The 13,213-nt window shown below is 40.6% G+C and overlaps 2 protein-coding genes and 1 long non-coding RNA gene across 4 annotated transcripts; all 3 read right to left on the reverse strand.

The window, feature by feature from the left end:
- Positions 1–1,564: 1,564 nt before the first annotated feature.
- On the reverse strand, positions 1,565–7,441 carry LOC104823155 (nuclear pore complex protein NUP1-like). 2 transcript variants are annotated; one of them, XM_010554585.1, is made up of 9 exons: positions 6,971–7,441; positions 6,562–6,605; positions 6,323–6,447; positions 5,874–6,072; positions 5,430–5,726; positions 5,274–5,351; positions 4,562–5,182; positions 3,720–4,213; positions 1,565–3,630 (listed from the first exon to the last, which is right to left on the reverse strand). In XM_010554585.1, the coding sequence occupies exons 1-9, from the start codon at positions 7,287–7,289 to the stop codon at positions 1,842–1,844; spliced, it is 3,966 nt and encodes a 1,321-aa protein (XP_010552887.1). In that variant the 5' UTR covers positions 7,290–7,441; the 3' UTR covers positions 1,565–1,841. The 2 variants fall into 2 exon arrangements, with proteins under 2 accessions (XP_010552887.1, XP_010552886.1); XM_010554584.2 differs by having other exon boundaries at positions 6,562–6,608; positions 6,971–7,440.
- An 863-nt stretch (positions 7,442–8,304) lies between these two features.
- LOC104823157 (calcium-dependent protein kinase 1) lies at positions 8,305–13,173 on the reverse strand. The gene is made up of 8 exons (XM_010554587.1): positions 11,941–13,173; positions 10,536–10,924; positions 10,287–10,430; positions 10,043–10,195; positions 9,815–9,930; positions 9,528–9,695; positions 9,209–9,433; positions 8,305–8,600 (listed from the first exon to the last, which is right to left on the reverse strand). Exons 1-8 carry the CDS (start codon positions 12,465–12,467, stop codon positions 8,481–8,483), a joined length of 1,842 nt encoding a protein of 613 aa, XP_010552889.1. The 5' UTR covers positions 12,468–13,173; the 3' UTR covers positions 8,305–8,480.
- LOC104823156 lies at positions 10,943–11,934 on the reverse strand. Its single transcript, XR_773313.1, has 2 exons — positions 11,783–11,934; positions 10,943–11,174 (listed from the first exon to the last, which is right to left on the reverse strand). It is a non-coding gene; the product is annotated as an uncharacterized LOC104823156 (long non-coding RNA).
- Positions 13,174–13,213: the final 40 nt, after the last annotated feature.

Raw genomic sequence — 13,213 nt, forward strand, 5'->3', positions numbered from 1 at the left:
ATTTTTTTTTTGGTGAATTTCTAATAATATTATGAATAGTTAATTTTAAAATACATTTTTTTTTTCAACGATTCTTTTGTAGTTCTTTAAATTGCAGCCACCCACTGACGGCCCCGATTCAAGAAGAGAAGAAGAAGACCACAAATGCGCAATTATGGTTTTGATTGACATTAAGAACCATTGGCTATACTCATAGCTTGAAGCTTCCATTAATATAATCTCTCCTCTGAAATTCTTTATCTATTTGTTTTTTAATTATTATTACCAACAACTATACAGTTTGTGTGTGAACGGAAATCATTTGGATTGGTATATAGGGGTGAAATAGGGATATATACAATCTAACCAAAATAAATCATATTTAACCTAAAACTAATTTGAAAATAGTTGAATATAATTTTTAAATTAAATTAAAGTATTTTTAATATCTGTTTAAATAAAAATTAAGTGCAAAACAAATGCAAATAAAGTTTTAACCGAACTAATATCTAATATAAAAACTAAATATATATATTTTTTTAAAAAAACACAAAATATCTAAATATGAAATTGAATGCAAAATTATCTCAACGGATAACTTGTAACATATTCAATTTTCAGCCGATTTAAATTCTTTTTTTTATTATCTTTAATAAGACTTATGGGTCTTGTTAAATATATTTTATCTGTTATAGAAAAAAAAAATTATCCGATTTTTATGTGAAGGATAAAGCTCTAAGAGTTTAACTTTAAAGAAGAAGTTGTTAGGTAATGCCCTAACTCCTAACTTGTTTGTGTCTTTAAATTTTATATGCTCAATTTCAAATCATTTTCTCATCATCTGCTTTTCTTTTCTTTTCTTTTTATTTTCAGATTGATGTGAATGAAAAAAGAAAAATTAAAACTTTATAAGATGACATTGGTAGGTGTTTGTGAAATTCTACTGCTTTTTTTTTTTTGGAATGTTAGAGAGATTGTATTTATCCATCCATTAAACGGATAAATTCAAACAAATCATGATTTTAAAATTGTTATTTGAATAAATGGTCAAAGTATTATGTTGTAGGTTCGAGTAAGTTGCTAAGATTGACATCTTAGTTTATGACTTACATTTTCGTTTCATTAGTTTCATTTTTTGAATGATATTTATTATAATTTTATATCGATTGTTTATCAATTCAACCACATATTTATTTTGTTTTTCAATTAGATTATTGTTTTTAAATATAATAAAAGTGTCGTGTGATAGCGTATTTGTGTTCGCATGTAAATGGGAGAAGACAAATGAATGATACGTGGTAAGTTTGGTCTCTTGGTTGGTGTTGGGACAAATAAAGGTGACGATATTTTCAGTGGGGATATTCGTTCCCCGAAGGAATAATTAAACAGCATCACCACCACCACAATTAGTGGTAATCACGTCTCTCTCTCTCACGCACGCTTTTTGAATTTATTCCTCTTTCAATAGAAAAACGTCATCAATAGTGTTAGACCCACTTTCATATCCCTCCATATATCCAAATCCATTGCTGAAAATAGTAACACTTCGTTTGAAGGTGAAATATCACCAGATGGGACGAAGACAGAGACTGGTCTGGTTCCTCAATGTTACAATAAAAGAGCAACGAAGTGCAGTAACAGTTGTGTATGGTGTTGTTTTCCACAATGCTTTTGGAGAAATTACAAAACTTCCCTACAAACTTATCCATGAAAAGATGCATATTCCCAACATAATAATCTGCTCCCATCAAGATACCACAAGCAGAAAACACACACACACAAACGACACGGCCTCTCTCTCTCTCTCTCTCTCTCTCCAGCTAATACACAATCTGGGTTCTCAGGGTTTTTTTCTGTTGTACCTATTTCTTCTGTCGCCTGTTCTTGTTCACTCTGATGAATTTCCTGCCGGATTTGTCGCCTCCGCCTGTGCTTCCCAACGAGAAACTCCCTCCACCTCCGCTGAACTCGATATTGCTCGAGGTCGTCTGGAAAGGTGACGGGTTCTGCTGCCCCCCTACGCTCTGTTGGCTTCCGAACTGGAACGGACTTCCCCCATTCGGAATGGCTGTGGCCGCAGCTCCCGCCCCGAACGCAAAGGTTGGTTGGGATGGTGGGACAACGACTGGTTGGCCAAACATCGGAGGAACCGCCGATGCTTTCGTTTGGTCTGTGTCCTCGGCCATACTGTCTTCCATGCTCATCTGGTCATTGTTGCTGCCGTTTGTAGTTGGTGGGGTGGCGGCACCAAATGTGAACCCGGTGGCTGAGCCGCCGAAAACTGGCTGTGATGGAGTGGCTGCAGGGGCTGAGTTGAAACTAACAATAGATGAAGATGATGGTGCACTGGAATTGGCGGATGATCCGAAGATAGGAGTTGTGGTGGTTGAACCGATGGCTGAACCAGAGGATCCTCCAAACGACAAGGTGGGCGCTGAAGAGGAGTTGAACGAGGAACCAAACACGGAAGTGGAGGAATTGGAGGGCTGCCAGTTTGAACCAAATAAGGTAGAGGTTGTAGTACTAGTACTACTGGAGCTGGCAGAGTTTGCCAGTGAAGGCGACGAACCAAGCAGTGAGGTTGAGCTTGTGCCAAATAACAGAGGTCCCGAGGTTGAAGATCCGAACGGATAACTGCTAGATGCGGTAGAGGTGTTCCCAGACGCAGGAGCTGATGCAGATGAACCAAACTGAAATGGGGCGGTTGGAGTTGAACTAGTGGTTCCTGTTTGAGAATTCCCCGCACCAAAAAGACTCGAGGTCTGAGATTGAGAGCCAACAGCAGAAGCTCCTGAACCGGCGGTGAAACCAAATACGATACGACCAGAGCTCGTTAATGCAGGAGAGATACCGAAAATGCTACTGGTAGTGGTTGATGCAGAACTGCCCGAAAAGATGCCGGTTCCTGTCGCTGAGGTTGGGGAAGGAGTCACACCAAATATGCTAGTAGTTCCTCCACTGACGGTAGCAGGAGATGCGGCGATAGAAGTATTTGAAGTGTTTCCACCGACAGCGGCAGACGACCCACCAAAGATATTACTACCAGCATCGGCGACGACAGGAGAAGAGCTGGCAAAACTGAAACTTGGTGCACTTTTGATAGCTGAGGATTGATCAGCGAAAGCACTTCCAGTGCTCGAAACTGTTGAAGCTGTACCACCAGACTGAACGCTGGTTAAATTTCCAAATGCCGATTCTTTGACACTGGTTTCCTTGGGAACCTTATCGGTGGATAAAGAAACTGTCGATGTTACCACTGAAGCTGCAGATTCCCCAAACTTGAAAGGTGGTGCAGTAGAAAAGCTGGGAACTGAAGTTGATACTGATATGCTTCCAGAGTTGCTGTCTTTGCTGGTAGTAGCGGGCAAGTTTCCAAATAAGCTGGTTGTAGAAGGGGTGGAAGCAAAAGATTGTACAGCACTAGCCAACTGACTGATGGAACTTGTAGAAGATAGATCCGAAATCTTAGGGGTGAAAAGAGGACTTGAAGCAGGACCGCCATTATTCGGAGTTGGAACTCCAAATGAAAATATGCTACCACTATTTGTTGATGCACCTGAGAAAGTTGAACTAGCTCCCGAGGCACTGTTACTGACAACTTTGTCGGACTCAGGTAGCTTTGCCAAAGGCTCAGATGCTCCAAAAGTAAAGCTGCAAATGAAAGTAACAGAGTCAGTGGTGGAGCCATGAAAAATTATCGTTCCTACGGAGATGATGTGAACTGAAATTAAGATACAAACCTGCTCGGCTTTTCAGACTTGATGTTTGAAGCTGCACCAGACTTTTGATCCAATTGGTTGGTCGCAACTGGTGAAAAGAAGACATTGGGCATACTTGGAGGAACTTTGCTAGATTCTTTCAGAGAGTCAATTTTATCCACTGTGCTAAATATAGCAGTAGAACTATTTGATAGCTGTGTTGCAGCAACTTTAGTAAACTTCGAAACTGAATCAGAGCCCACGTTACCTTGCTGAACAGCTTCACCGCCAAATGCAGCGAACCTAATCTCAGTGCTCTTTCCAGTTTCCACGGTACCATTAGAGGTACTGTATGAAGAATTACCGTTGGAAACATATGCTGCCGAGGGCTTGACATCAGAAGAAGCAAATGGTTTCTCCCCTTTGGCCTTGCTGATACCAGTGTCATTCTCCAATTTTGAGGCATCTGTTTTTTCTATTACTTCAACTGGAGGAATAGATGCAGCATCATGATCATCATCCAACTCCACGAGATCCTGCGTTATTTAACAATGAAAAAGTTTGATCCCGTATGTAAAGTTATTGGGAGATGTTCCAAAATACAAAATATATTTACAACGGAAGGTACACAAAAGGCAAACACGAATTTTCAAAGGTAAGCTATTATGATGACCTATCATGATGAGAAAATAGCATCATTTTCCCCTGGAAAAGGGTAAAAGGCACTGGAAAAAAAAAGTCTTTACTAAAGTCTACAGATTGTTTATGGGAGATGCAGTTACCTAAGTGGCGAAGCAATTCATAGCTAGGTCACTAACGAACCAGATATGACAAGGCGGCTGTAGAAGAAGCTATTAAAAAAGAACTTAACAATTGATAGCTACCTCATGAGCACTCATCCGAAATGCTCTCTTCTTTGGAGGGTGCTCTTCCACAGAATTTGTGGCTGGCAAATAAGTGCCTTTAACACCAGCATCCTGATCTTTTTTTGAAGCTGTTTTAGTTATGGTATTGACAGCAGTGACAGGCTTCTCAGACAGAGCCAAACCCTCTTGTGAGCCACTCTCTTTATGTCTGTCCTCCTTTTGGTAACTAGAACTGGGCAAGTCTCCCAACTTCTCTTCTTGGTTCTCCAAGAACTTCGGAGCCTCCACATGCTGGAGGCTTTTAAGAGCCGGCCCACGTAGCATGGATGGTGATAACTTGGTTGGTGTTTTCTCCCTTGTAGAGACCAACTTATCAAGTTGCTGCAATATTTTTGAAGCCATCTCACTGGACTTGGACGGAACAGGATTGGAACTTGAACCTGGAATATCCACAGCACTTTCTCTAGACGTATGTATAAAATTAGGTCCACCTCGTTGGTATGATGGAGAAACATGTTGAGAGCCTGAAGCAGGTAAAGCCAAGCTCCTTGACAGGAGGTTAGATTTCTGCCGGATCCTCCTAACAGGGCCCACAGATCCCATATCATTGTCTAAGACTGAGCTCCTCCGTTTGAGACTCTACCAAAGGTAAAAAGTTCATATGAAATATTTTGTTTTAAAGGCATGTCTAACCACGATATCATTTTGGTGCTTAATTCAAGAAAATTACCGTTTGAATCCCTTGTCTAGATCCAGATGGTACACTTTCTTCCCATGTATTCTGAGATGCAGGCAAAAGTAAGCCAACCTGGAGATACACACCATCGTGAAACTGAAAGCGAGTTGCAACGCAACAATAAAACTAAGTGTGGAACAAAGTAAAGACCTTTGTAGTGGACTGAGGCCTAGAATATGGTGTCCTAGCCATACAATAAACTGCAGATCTACCTCGAGATCTTGGGGTAACAAAACCATTATCAGGAAGTAAATTTTTCCCAGAAGACCTTGGCACAATTGACATCGTAGGCGACTTTGAGGGAAACGGGTTTTTAGTCAGGAAAACAGAATCTTCTCTGTCTACTTGACCACGTAATCCCAACATTGAAGGAGATACTTCTGAAGGTCTGCTACCCATGTAGGCTTTCGCAAGTTCCGCAGGTGAAGCAATGCACTCATCAACAACCTGAGAAGGTTAGAATGAAAGTTAAAGATTAATAACACCGCCATGGATAAAAATCAGCTTCAGACATGATACTCATGCATCAACTACATTCAGATGAAGTTCTCAAAAAAACTACTGATAATGAAGGGAAAAAAGTAACTTTCTTACCCTTGAACTGACAAGAGGTGTTGAAACAAAATTGTTCTGATTCCCATTATCCATAGAGATAGTATGTGTATGTCCCTGGTCCCTGTCATGTGATACCAATGATTTAACATTAACCTCCTGAGCTCTCTGTTCCTGCTTTCCAGTGGATGATTCGACAGCTTTTGAACGCAGCAATGTAGTTAATCGATCAATTTCAGATCTGTGGAATAATCAAAGGGACAAAAAAGCGTGAAAACATAATCTGAGAGAGGAAATATAGCAAAGAATAAGACAACAACTACAAAAAGAAGCACAAAACACAATCAATTTGGGTCTTGGTATTCTGCAATTCTGTTTTTCTGGTTAACAGTAACACGCGTGATAAATGAAGTTTTTGTGCCCTCTAGGAGAAAAAGATACATAATCTACTTGGTTATATTCAACAACGCAACACTTGAAAGACTGTATACCTTGTAAAAGTTTTCTGCTTCAAAATTTGCTCAAGATCTGTAAAACCATCCTTGATCGTCATAATGCTTTGATCAACAGATGCACTGGTATCTTCCACTTGGATCATGTTATTCTTCATGGACAACTTCTCATATACCACGTAAATAAGTTTCAGAATATATATCAAAGAAAGAAACACTAAGGAAACCCGTCTGCATAAAAGAAAACATATAAGGACAAATGCATCGCATGTACTTACAGAATGGACGCCCTTTGATTCACCTCTCTCTGTCTCCTGGTTCACTTCTGGTCCATGAAAAAATAAACAAGGCACCTTAATAACATTAATGCAGGTAAGGTGAAAGATTCCGAAACACAAAATGCACGAACTACTATTAAAACCACAAAATCAATAACCAGCTGCCACTGAAGCCTCAATCATAAATATAATACGCTAAAGCTTGCTACTCACTAGCCAAAGTACATTTTAAGCGTTCAAGAAAATATTAAGCATCCCAACATCCAATATTTCGTCTTGTTAACATACTTGACGAAAAAATGACGAGTTAAAAGCTAAAAGACTACAAACCAAGAAAAAGGTCTGACTACGAGCTAATAAATAGACCAAAGAAACAGCCTTTCTATTGACAAAACAACAAATCCCATACCATTTTCCGGCACCTGCTGCTCCGGTTGCAAAGGAGCCTCTGCTCGTGGAAGGCGTTTTCGGAAAACCGAAGCGAAGAGCCTATGGGCGCTATAAGTAATAAGCCTCTGCGCTGGATCCATCAATTTCGATATCCATCCGCCGCCGTTGCCATTTTCACTGCCTTCTCCACCGCCAAGGCCAGGGATCCTCACCGAAGTCGGTGGCCGATCATACGGTGTCGTCTGAGACCTCCGAAACGGCCGCTTCCGGAACTTCCCACCGGCTCCCAATCCGCCGTCATAAGGATTGCTGTTCTCTCCCCGAGCCGAAGACGCCATTGGGTTGATGGAGAGCAGACCGAATCTAGGGCTTTCACAAACCTTCAGAAAGAAGGAAGAATCGGAAACCTAATTCAGAAATGAGGGAAACCAGAAATTTGGGGAATTAGGGTTTTTCTTCCAATTTGCGCGCACATAAACAAACAGAGGGGAAAAAATTCGTAGGGTACCAAAAAAAAAATGAGTGGAGCGTGAAGCGAAGCACCTCCATAAGGGTATATTCGTAATTCACTATACCCTACAAAACCTCGAGAAAGACCGTCACGTGGAGAATCACGACAGGCGACTTAAAACCGTCCGATCAAAGCTTCGTATATGATGACGTCATGATTCTAATGATCTGACGCTGGAGAGTAGGCTGTTATAATGGAATATCAGTGCGTGCAGTGAATTTAGAATGATAATTGTGGGCTGGGTACGTAATGGGCCCTACTTCCCACTTGCGGCAATATGGGCCCGTTAGTGTGAAACTGAATGTACATAGCAATTTTTTTTTAGTTAAGATTAGATGTCAACATTAAATTTCCATTTATAAGTTAGTAACGTTACAAACCCCACAACAAATATTTAACTTTTAAGAATAAAAATTTAAAATCTGTTTTCAACATTTTGGACATAGAAAAAATATTTATAAAATAACAGTTCAGATATGTAAAATTAAATCAAATGAAATAAAATATAATTAACGCTTAGATATAATTTTCTAAATCAAATTTATTAATTTTTTGTGGATATGTAATATGAAACTAATAAAAAAATAGAATAGAAAAAAAGGTTTTTTTATAAAGTAAATGTTTTTAAAAATAAAACCATAGAAAAAATAATTTCATTTATAGAAAAAATGTTTTTTAAAAATGAAACTAATAAATGTTTTTAAAAATAACCAAAAAAAGCTCAAAATATCCAACTATTATACCTTCAAACTTGATAAAAAAGAATGGAAAAAATGGGAATAAATCATTTATAGAAAAAATAATTTCCCAATCGGTTGTTTAATAGTAAAAACATTTTAACAGATAGTTTAAGGCTGTAAGAATACCACAAAGACCAGTTGCCAAAACAAGTTCTGGAACACAATCTCATCCAAAGATTGAAACTTTTTTTTAGAGGTACAAAAAAAACAGAGAAATGGCTATGCAATTATATGATTATGATCTCCTCTGCCTTTTTCTTATATAAAAAAAACAGAAACTAGTGTTTCAGAGCAATGCTAAAGCTAGTTTCTAGACCCTTCTTCCCCGGCGGCCCTCCTCCGGTGATCGTACCTTTCTGCATCATCGCCACAAACTCGTTGTAATCAATCCGCCCGTCCTGCAACCACGAACCAACGTTTTAAAGATATCGGTTTATTCATATGAATTTCAAAGAGTTATGGACATATTCCCCATAACAGGGGTGAGAACTCGCCGGTATCCGAGGTTTTTTGGGTTATCCGAATCCGAACGTTTCGGACATCTCGAAATTTTAGCGGTCTCGGATCCATTTTGGTCGCATATCCAAAGTTTGGATGCTTGGATAATACTTGGGTACTTAAACCCGAAAATTTTCCAAACTATAAATCATCTGGTCTCAAAATTTTCAGATTTTCGGGTTTTCTTCATGTTATAATCCGATCTCATCTCATATATTGCTTGAATACCCGACATACAAGTCAAGTCGGCACCCGAATTTTCGGGACAGTTGAATCACTCAAGTCCCCATGAGAGAGAGGCCAGGAGAATTCTCTGCAGAAATGTGCAGTTTCTCTCTTAAGTTCCAGAAATCCTTCAGGCGATGGATCCGAGACAGAAAATCTGAACCCTAATTGGTTTGGATTCAATCCAAAACATACAAAGTTCTAACCTTTTTAAGTTCAATTGTATAACGGCAGGCACTATTATGTTAGATTGTATGATCATGTAAGGGAGACAAGATCTTACGCTGTCCTGATCGACGTCACGTATCATTTCTTCTATGCGGAAATCTTCCACGCCAAACTCCTCACAAGCTTGCTGGAGCTCGTCGGCCGTTATATAACCACTCCCATCTTTGTCAAAGTATGAAAAGGCGGCGAACAGATGGCCGTCTCTCTCGATCTTGTTCAGATGCAATGTAGCAGCTATGAACTCCTTGTAGTCTATTGTTCCACTGTTGTCTACATCAGCCTAAAACATGGCAGACAATTGGCAAATTACTGCAAAAATCTTGAGTAAAGGAAAGAGATTTATGAATATGGAAGCAAATGGGTTTAACGCTTACAGCTTGCATTAGGTCAAGAATTTCGTGTTCTTTGAGGTTGGCCCCGACCCGTTTCAGTCCTGCTTTCAGTTCCTCGAAAGTTATCTGACCGCTATTGTCGGTGTCTATCATATTGAACATTTCTTTCAAGCCAGCTATCTCCTCCTCGGACAAGCTCTCGGCTATGACCTTAAAGAAAGAAAGAAAAACCCGAAACTTTACAGTGTTGTTCACTTTTCTTGATGTGGGTTTCACTCATAAGGCTTTAGATTTGTGGATGGATCATTGTCTTCAAATGATTCACTTACCCTAAGAGCCATCTTCTTGAACTTGTTCATGGCAGAAAATTGCTTCATTCGACTCAGAACAGCGGAATCGAGAGGTTTGTCTGGAGCCGTACCATCGACTTGTACCCATGGATGACCTGTTCAAAAAACCGAAACTTCTTCAGAACCAAACCAAGAAAATGGTGAAAAAGCTCTGAGAAAACAGTCCTTAAGTATAAAAGCCGAAAATTTCAGATCGAAATGACTTACATAAGACTTGGTGTGCTGTTAATCTTTTCTTGGGGCTTCGAACGAGCATTTTCCTCACTAAGTCCTTTGCACTTTCGGAGATGCTTGGCCATGGATCGGAGGTGAAGTCAAGATCTCCATGGAGGACCTGTTCGAAGATTCCTTGCTCGGTTTCTGGATACTCGAAGAAACAAAGATTTCGGTCAGAGCCAGATATAATAAACAAGTAACAGATACGAGTTTATCGGAATCTACAATTTCGTACCAGCCCAGAAGGGGGGAACTCCGCTTAATAAAATGTAAACAATCACACCGGCACTCCATACATCTGCTTCAGGACCATAACGCTTTCGAAGAACCTCTGGAGCTACATAATATGGGCTGCCAACTACGTCGTTGAAAATCTCGCCTGCAAATGAAGGAATTGAATCTCAAAACCCGACAAAAATGCAAAAAGCTTGAATCTTTCTCATATCCTAAGATAGTAAAGGATCCATAACAGTAAATGGAATACCGGGCTTAAAGAACATTGACAGTCCAAAGTCAATCGTCTTCAAAAGGGAGTCTTCCTCTTTACTAACGAACAGGAAATTCTCGGGCTTCAGGTCTCGATGCATGACACCGAGAGAATGACAAGCTTCCACAACCCCAACTATGGTTCGTGTTAGCTCGGCTGCTTTCCTCTCGGTATAATGCCCACGTTGAATTATCCTATCGAAAAGTTCACCTCCTGCACACAGCTCCATCACAAGATGTACTGCCAGAGCATCTTCGTAAGCCCCTTTGATGGATATAACATTTGGGTTACCGGCCAAGTGATGCATTATCTGAATCTCCCTTCTAACATCCTCCACATCCTCTTCTGTTAACAACTTCCTCTTAGCAATTGATTTGCAGGCATACTCTTTCTGGAACACAATCTCATCCAAAGATTGAAACTTTTTTTTAGAGGTACAAAAAAAACAGAGAAATGGCTATGCAATTATATGATTATGATCTCCTCTGCCTTTTTCTTATATAAAAAAAACAGAAACTAGTGTTTCAGAGCAATGCTAAAGCTAGTTTCTAGACCCTTCTTCCCCGGCGGCCCTCCTCCGGTGATCGTACCTTTCTGCATCATCGCCACAAACTCGTTGTAATCAATCCGCCCGTCCTGCAACCACGAACCAACGTTTTAAAGATATCGGTTTATTCATATGAATTTCAAAGAGTTATGGACATATTCCCCATAACAGGGGTGAGAACTCGCCGGTATCCGAGGTTTTTTGGGTTATCCGAATCCGAACGTTTCGGACATCTCGAAATTTTAGCGGTCTCGGATCCATTTTGGTCGCATATCCAAAGTTTGGATGCTTGGATAATACTTGGGTACTTAAACCCGAAAATTTTCCAAACTATAAATCATCTGGTCTCAAAATTTTCAGATTTTCGGGTTTTCTTCATGTTATAATCCGATCTCATCTCATATATTGCTTGAATACCCGACATACAAGTCAAGTCGGCACCCGAATTTTCGGGACAGTTGAATCACTCAAGTCCCCATGAGAGAGAGGCCAGGAGAATTCTCTGCAGAAATGTGCAGTTTCTCTCTTAAGTTCCAGAAATCCTTCAGGCGATGGATCCGAGACAGAAAATCTGAACCCTAATTGGTTTGGATTCAATCCAAAACATACAAAGTTCTAACCTTTTTAAGTTCAATTGTATAACGGCAGGCACTATTATGTTAGATTGTATGATCATGTAAGGGAGACAAGATCTTACGCTGTCCTGATCGACGTCACGTATCATTTCTTCTATGCGGAAATCTTCCACGCCAAACTCCTCACAAGCTTGCTGGAGCTCGTCGGCCGTTATATAACCACTCCCATCTTTGTCAAAGTATGAAAAGGCGGCGAACAGATGGCCGTCTCTCTCGATCTTCTTTCCCTGTAGCCTTCTCCACGCACAAAAACGTTGTCCCGAACTGCCCTTGTCCAAGTTTCCTTCCCAAGGAATAGAATTCCTTAAAGTTTTCAGTCTTCCTCTGCAATACAGACTCGGTCCTAAGCCCAGCACTGGACACTCTCTTCATATGTTTAGGCTTCTTCGGTTTAGCCGGGGTATCGGGTTTGGCTTCTGGCTTGGCTTCTGGTTTAGTTTCAGGTTTGGTCTCCGAGTTCGTCTCTGGTTGGGATTCTGTTTTGCTCTCGGGTTGGATCTCTGGTTCAGGATTTGGTTTCGTTTCGGTGTTAGTCTCTGGCTTAGGCATTGTGAGCTGTTCAGGGGGTTTATCTTGCACTGCAGGTAACGGAGATCTAAGCTCCCCTGAAGTTGCTTCAATGGCGGATTCCCCATTAGTCTGGGACATGGAATCATCCCCCATTCGAGGCCGCCACATTGCTGCGGAAACTGATTGCAAAAACCCTCCATTTCCAGTAATGCTTGGTCCTACACAAGTATTCCCCATCTGATAATCCCTACCTCTCTCTCAATCCCTTTACCAGAAATGCATCGGATAATATCTCTACATCAAGATCTGATCAAAAGAGCGAAAGACAAACGCAGTGACCGCATCTGAATTCTTAAGGCCAACCACCACACTACAAGTAAAGTCAAAGACTTTCTATCCTAGGGCTTAGTTCTCGGACAACATCAGGCATCAATTATGGAACTTTCGGAAATCAGATGAAGGATTTCAACTCCGAAGAAGGTTGGCTGAATCAGTACAAGCAACCAACGAGCCTTCCGCGACAAAATCAAAAGGCTAAAACAGAAAGCCAAAGGTCAATCTTCCAGGATCCGACAACAAGGAGCAGCAGCAGTAAATCCAATACAGAGCAAAACGAAGAAGACTGGTGAGAACTTATCCAGCAGACAGGCGAAAAGATCAAAAGGGTATCAGCAAAATCGAAACTTGAAACGAAAACCGGGAAGAGAGCGAAGCAATGAAGTAAACCCAGAACGAGAAATCCCCCAAAAATAACCAGAAAAGAAGAGGGAAGAGATCTGGGTGGGGAAGAAAGGGGAGAGAAAACACAGAGAGGGATAGTTTAATAGCACGACACTTGCATAAACTAGTGGGGAGATATGTAATAGATTAATGGGTCGGAGGAAGATGAAGAAGAGTAGTGACCCGTGGGAAACGCGTTCTTCTCCCTCTCTCCGACTCTTGCGGTCAGATTGTCTTTAAATATTTACAAATTTTGCTCCGAT

Source organism: Tarenaya hassleriana, unplaced genomic scaffold (genome assembly GCF_000463585.1).
Source record: "Tarenaya hassleriana unplaced genomic scaffold, ASM46358v1 Cleome4, whole genome shotgun sequence".
NCBI classification, from domain to species: Eukaryota; Viridiplantae; Streptophyta; class Magnoliopsida; order Brassicales; family Cleomaceae; genus Tarenaya; species Tarenaya hassleriana.

Coding starts and splice junctions, on each gene's coding strand:
- LOC104823155 (XM_010554584.2), bottom strand. CDS start 7,289: ATGGCGTCTTCGGCTCGGGGAGAGAACAGCAATCCTTATGACGGCGGA. Junction 5,183..5,273: donor CTAGACAAGGGATTCAAACG/GTAATTTTCTTG, acceptor TACCTTTGGTAG/AGTCTCAAACGGAGGAGCTC. Junction 3,631..3,719: donor AAGTCTGAAAAGCCGAGCAG/GTTTGTATCTTA, acceptor TTTCATTTGCAG/CTTTACTTTTGGAGCATCTG.
- LOC104823157 (XM_010554587.1), bottom strand. CDS start 12,467: ATGGGGAATACTTGTGTAGGACCAAGCATTACTGGAAATGGAGGGTTT. Junction 10,925..11,940: donor GAGAAGGCTACAGGGAAAGA/AGATCGAGAGAG, acceptor GTTCCAGAAAGA/GTATGCCTGCAAATCAATTG. Junction 9,931..10,042: donor AACAGCACACCAAGTCTTAT/GTAAGTCATTTC, acceptor TTTTTTGAACAG/GTCATCCATGGGTACAAGTC.